The following is a 5807-nucleotide window of genomic DNA, read 5'->3' as shown; positions in this document are numbered from 1 at the left end:
TCGTGCCGGTTCATGATGATGATAGTTTTGTGTTCGCTCTGCGCGCACTAACGGTCGGCTTGAACAGTTCCGCTGTTAAAAGCACATGCACGTAGCTGCTCGCGTCGAAGCTCGCTAAAGCCAGTAGCCAGATAAGACGCATATGAGCCCGCTCGGCGACGTTCCGTGTCACGTGCTATATATGACAATGAAGGTCATGCTCTTCACTGGTCGTGCATAGATTGGACACTGGCCAGGACCTAACCAGCGTCGTTCCGGAGCTATTGGCGCTTTATCACAGGGCCCACAAGACCATCATTGCTGCATACGTCTGTTACGTTCGTTTATTAGAAGCACACTGGGAATACATGGAAACAATGGGTCTGGCTTCGGGAGAGGGTAGCGTGCCCTCGGCGCATGCGCTGCTGCTTGGTCCTCTGGCGGTGGAATCTCTTGTGGCCTAAACCGAAACTGGCGCACAACACTGAACCCGATACTCACGAACACCACACATCCCTCCCCACTTTGTCTGAGTCACCACTGATCTTGGTAACGGTCGGGGGGACGGCGACGTCTCGGAGGCCGCTGTGGTGGTCCCTGCAAAGTGTCGTCGGATGGGAGTGGCGCTGGCGTGGCACAGCACTCTGGAGCGCCTGCAGTCGGCACCTCTTGCTGATTGTCAGCCTGGCCGTCTGGGAGGAAAAATGGAAGCAGCGAAGGCTGGCGGGTATTTCCCGATGATTCTGTGGTAGAAGCGTTGTCATGAGTTGCTTCTTGTCTCGTAGTCTGGATATGGTTTTTGTGTCGTCGCACGACACCTCTGTCTGTGCTGACCAACCAAGACCGACGACCCACTTGTTTGATGATTGTACCTTTCATCCATGCCGGGTCGCCTGCGAAGTTCTTCACGTAGACGATTTGATTTTTGCGAATGCGCCGTCCTTCCTTTCCTTTCTCGTCAATGAGCTGAGAGTCTGAGGGCTTCAGATATGTCAATGCGGTTGGGAGTTCACGACCAAACATCATCATGGCGGGTGTTTTCTTCGTGCCGGCATGCGTTGTCGTGTGCTGCTTTAGAAGAAAACGCGCAAGTCGGTGTGCGATAGGGACGTCTTTCTCTTTTGCAAGCGCTTGCTTGAGTTCGAAGACCATGCGTTCCACTTGACCATTCGTGGCAGGATATGGTACGGAGCGCTCGTGACATGTTTCACTCCATTTCGTTTGAAAAAAATCTTCTGTTTCGACCGAGACGAAAGACGGCCCGTTGTCAGTGATAATTTTTCGCGGTACACCAAAGGTTGCAAAAATGTTTCTGCATTCCTTAATTAGGTGTTTTGACTGAATGCTCGTCATTTGCCGTACTTCAAGCCATTTGATGAATGAGTCAACGGTAAGCAAGAACATGCTGCCCTCAATGGGTCCTGCAAAATCCATGTGAATTGTCTCCCATGGTTGTGCTGCTCTTGGCCATTCCGGAAGCGGTGCCTTCGCGGGTGCCCTTCGGTTTTCCTGGCATGGTCTGCATTCTTGGGCAGTCTTCTCTATGTCTTTGCTGATGCTAGGCCACCAAAGGTAACCTCTTGCGTAGGCCTTCATAGCGACGATGCCCCTGTGCCCTGAGTGAATAATCTTCAAAGCTGCGGGACGAGCTGCGATCGGAATTATTACTCGAGAGCCCCTGAGCAAACATCCCTGTAGCGTCGACAGCTCGGACGCTAACTTCACATATGGTCGGAAGTCGTCGCCTTTCATTACTCGTAGCTTTCCTTGCTGGGCTGCTTGAATAACTGCTGAGAGAGTTTTGTCCTCGTGCGATAGCTCTGCAATGCGCTTTGGTGAAAGCTGGGGATCAATCGCACATTCTAGCATCAGAACATCGCCGGGAGGGGATGGCTCGTCGTCATCTCCCTGCAGTGGCAGCCTGCTCAATGCATCTGCGTTCTGGTTTCGACTGCCTTTTCTGTACACAAGGTCGTAGTCGTAAGCGGACAACTTCAGGCACCATCTGGTCATGCGTGGTGACAAGACTTGCGGAAGCGGCTTTTTCGGCCCGAGGATGCTGAGTAACGGCTGGTGATCAGTTGTAATAGTCACATGTCTTCCAGTTATATACTTCTGGAAATGATCAACGCCGAATACCACGGCAAGTCCTTCCCGATCTAGTTGTGCATAATTCCGTTCTGCCTTGCCAAGCGTTCGGGACGCGAAAGCAATAGGTGCTTCTGCTCCGCTTTCATTTACTTGCGATAAAACGGCGCCAACACCATAGGGCGAAGCGTCGCATGATAGGAGAAGAGGTTTGCGCTCGTCATAGTGAGCAAGCACCGTGCTGTCGCGAATGAGTTTCTTTAACTCTTCGAATGCCTTTTGGTGCACCTTCTCCCATATCCATTGTGTTTCCTTATGTAAAAGCTTGTACAGTCGTGAGGCCACTGTCGCTCTGTCCTTGAGGAAGCGGTCGTAGAAAGCAAGCAAGCCTAAAAATGCTTGGAGTTGAACTCTATTTTTCGGCGCTGGTGCATCGATGATGGCTTTAACCTTCGCTCCAGTTGTATGCACACCTTGTTCATCGATGCGATGTCCTAGGAATTCCACATTCATGTCCCCAAATCGACATTTGTCTTTCTGTAGGCGCAGGCCGATATTACCCAGTCTTGACAACACTTGGTCTAGCCGTTCGTTGTGTTGCTCTGGCGTTTCTCCGCAGACAATTATGTCGTCGAGGTACACGCTGGTGCCAGGAATTCCTGCGAGAGTTGTCTCCATGATTTTTTGGAATATTGCTGGTGCTGCTGAGATTCCGAATGGAAGTCTCTTGACCGCGTACAGTCCATTCATGGTGTTCACGGTCAGTACTTTTGCTGTGTTTTCGGTGACCGGAAGTTGCTGATAGGCTTGAAATAGATCAAGCGTTGAAAACATTCTTCCACCTCTAAGAGTCGACAGCACCTCCTCAGTGGTGGGAAGCGGGTATGCCGCTTTCAAGAACGCTGCATTTACTGTGCTTCTATAGTCGCCACACAGTCTTAACAATCCGGACTTTTTCCGAACCAACACCAAGGGTGTTGCCCAGTCCGAGTGTTGCACTGGTTGCAGAATGCCCTGTTTCTCCAAGCGATCTAACTCTTCCTTCACAGCCGGTCTGAGCGCAAGAGGAACCGGTCGCGCCTTGCAAAAGCGTGGTGGGACGTTTGGATCTAGCTCAATGTGAACTGGGGGTCCCTCGTAGCTGATGACATCTTCATTAAAAACACGTGCGTGCTTTTCTAATAGGCGGTGCAGCACTGCGGGCTCTGTGTGCGTTGCATCATCCGTTTGATTTACGCCTTGCAGCCGGATTTTGAGAGTACTGAACCAATTACGGCCCAGAAGGTTGCATCCGCTGCATTCCATGATATGCAATGGGAGAACGTAATCTTTAGTCTTGTGCCGCACTTGTACTTGAGCAGTGCCAACGAGGCTCAAGTGCTCTCCTGACCAGGTGTGGAGGTTTAAGTCTGCTTGGGCTAGAGGAGGTGGTTTTGTAGGTCAACTCTTGTCGTAAGTTTCCTTGCTGATTAGCGAATACGCTGCACCAGAGTCAACTTCGAACTCTAGAAGCTTCCCGTTAACGCGTAGCGGCACCATGAACTTCGGGCATGCTTGCAGGCTCTTTACTGTATTAAGGCCCCATGCTGAACTGTCTCCCGACTCTTCCCTGCTTGCAGGTCTAGGCTCCATTTGATGCGTAGCAGTTTTGCGTTGCTTTTTCTTTGCGATGCAAGCTCTTTCAATGTGCCCAATTTTCTTGCAATAGTTGCATGAAGAATTCCGGAACTTGCACTCACCCGGATCGTGCGAGCCGTCGCATCTGTAGCAGTGTGCCTTGCGTGGAGTGTGCTGCTCTCCCTTTGCGCCTCCTTTCTTGTGGCTTGTTTTGTGCACTTCTAACTTTTCTGTTTCGAGCTTGATGCTCTTTTGCTGCAAGGCAGCGCTTTCCGCTCTCTCGGCGAGGTCGAAAGCCTTCTGAAAGGTAAGGTCCCTCTCGGCGAACAGACGCTGTTGAACGAGCTCGTTTCGGATACCGCAGACGAAACGGTCGCGTAACATGATATCCAGGGGGAGCGCGGTGGTTGCGGCGGCCGTGGTTGCCGTCGCCTCAGCGGCGGGCAATGCCCCAACGCCGAAGTTACAATCCGCGGCGAGTTTACGTAAAGCGGCAACGTAAACAGCAATGGACTCGCCTGGTTGTTGGTCGCGTCTTTGGAATTTGCAGCGACAGTACAGCTCAGATGGGCGTGGGTCGTAATGTGCAGCCAAGGTTTGGACGATTTCTTCATACGGCACTTCTCCTGGGCTCTTTGGTGCGACCAGTGCGCGGACGGTTTCAAATGTCTCCGGCCCGCACAGAGTCAGGAGCAGGGCTCGCCTCTTCTCGTCGGCTGTGATGGAATTCGCCACAAAGTAGAATCCAAGGCGTTGAATCCATGACGTCCAGGCCTTCCCCGAGAAGGGCTCGATGGAAGCTTGAAGAGACGCCATTGGCAGTGGACCACACCCGTATATTCAGTGGGTTTTCGTTTCCCTCGTCGCCAGTGCTGCATACGTCTGTTACGTTCGTTTATTAGAAGCACACTGGGAATACATGGAAACAATGGGTCTGGCTTCGGGAGAGGGTAGCGTGCCCTCGGCGCATGCGCTGCTGCTTGGTCCTCTGGCGGTGGAATCTCTTGTGGCCTAAACCGAAACTGGCGCACAACACTGAACCCGATACTCACGAACACCACAATCATGACTTGCGAGACAAAATTAAATAGACGAAAAGAAAAAAATTCAAACACACAGTGAATTATGTATCTCTATACTTGCACGAACGATATTTATGGCTATGACATATTTAGGTAAAATTGCAGCAAAACAGCAGTTTGGGCTAATTGGTATTTGTTCATCTTAATACAAAAACTGGGGCGCACTAAAAAATAGGGACAAATGTGCGCCTGTGTTGTCGTTTTTACTTCCTTTGTCCCTGCTTGTAAGTGCCCTCATTTTTTGCAATAAGATACATAAAATTAATTTAATTACATGTCACTTAATTGCTAAATAGCGAGCAATTACTACTAGCTCTACCAACCACCATGGAAGTCTCGCTGGGCAACCACCTTCACAGAGTGAAATGGCCAATGACTTTTTTTTGTCTTGAGCAGTGCTGGTGGTCTTCGCATCGAAAAGCGCGCGCGCGCGCACACACACACACACACACACACACACACACACACACACACACACACACACACACACACACACACACACACACACACACACACACCTTTTTTTCTTGATCGGCGTGGTCATTACTTGTTTTGATCGGCGCGTTGCTTCTGGGGAGTGCGCACTATACATACGCGGCCTCCCAATTACGGAAAGTAGTGAAATTCAGTATGAAAAATGGCAGCTTGTCTTCGGTTGAGCAACCGCGCGCAAACAACCGAGACAAAGACGAAAGGGGCGAGCAAGGCGAATTTACCGCTCTCTCTATGGCCGGTAGAAGGCCTCAAAAAAGACGGCCTCGCATGTCGTCGCTCTGAGCGAGCGAAGACATGCGTTTACATTTGCTGTTGGCCCTCTTAGTGCCACTTTTTGAAGGAGGCTTTTTCCGCGCGGACGCATAAAATCCCGTATTCTAGCCATAGACAGCGTCGTTGTACAAATACTGCCGTTGTTAAGATACAGGGGGAATGCTTTTCACATTAACTAAGACCGTCGGATTTGCGTGAAAACCTTCAACGTGGACAGGATGGCTAACTTGTGCTGTCTTTGTTGTCGCGTATAGTCTCACGTAGTTGTGGCGG

General features: G+C 50.8%; 1 protein-coding gene across 1 annotated transcript; it reads right to left on the bottom strand.

Moving 5' to 3' along the window:
- Positions 1-513: 513 nt before the first annotated feature.
- Positions 514-4500, bottom strand: LOC119383342 (uncharacterized). The gene is made up of 3 exons (XM_037651424.1): positions 3807-4500; positions 2541-3218; positions 514-671 (listed from the first exon to the last, which is right to left on the bottom strand). The coding sequence occupies exons 1-3, from the start codon at positions 4498-4500 to the stop codon at positions 514-516; spliced, it is 1530 nt and encodes a 509-aa protein (XP_037507352.1).
- Positions 4501-5807: the final 1307 nt, after the last annotated feature.

This window comes from Rhipicephalus sanguineus, chromosome 1, assembly GCF_013339695.2.
Source record: "Rhipicephalus sanguineus isolate Rsan-2018 chromosome 1, BIME_Rsan_1.4, whole genome shotgun sequence".
Lineage (NCBI taxonomy): Eukaryota > Metazoa > Arthropoda > Arachnida > Ixodida > Ixodidae > Rhipicephalus > Rhipicephalus sanguineus.
Note: the sequence above shows the minus strand (reverse complement) of the source record. Positions and strands in the feature narration are given on the sequence as shown.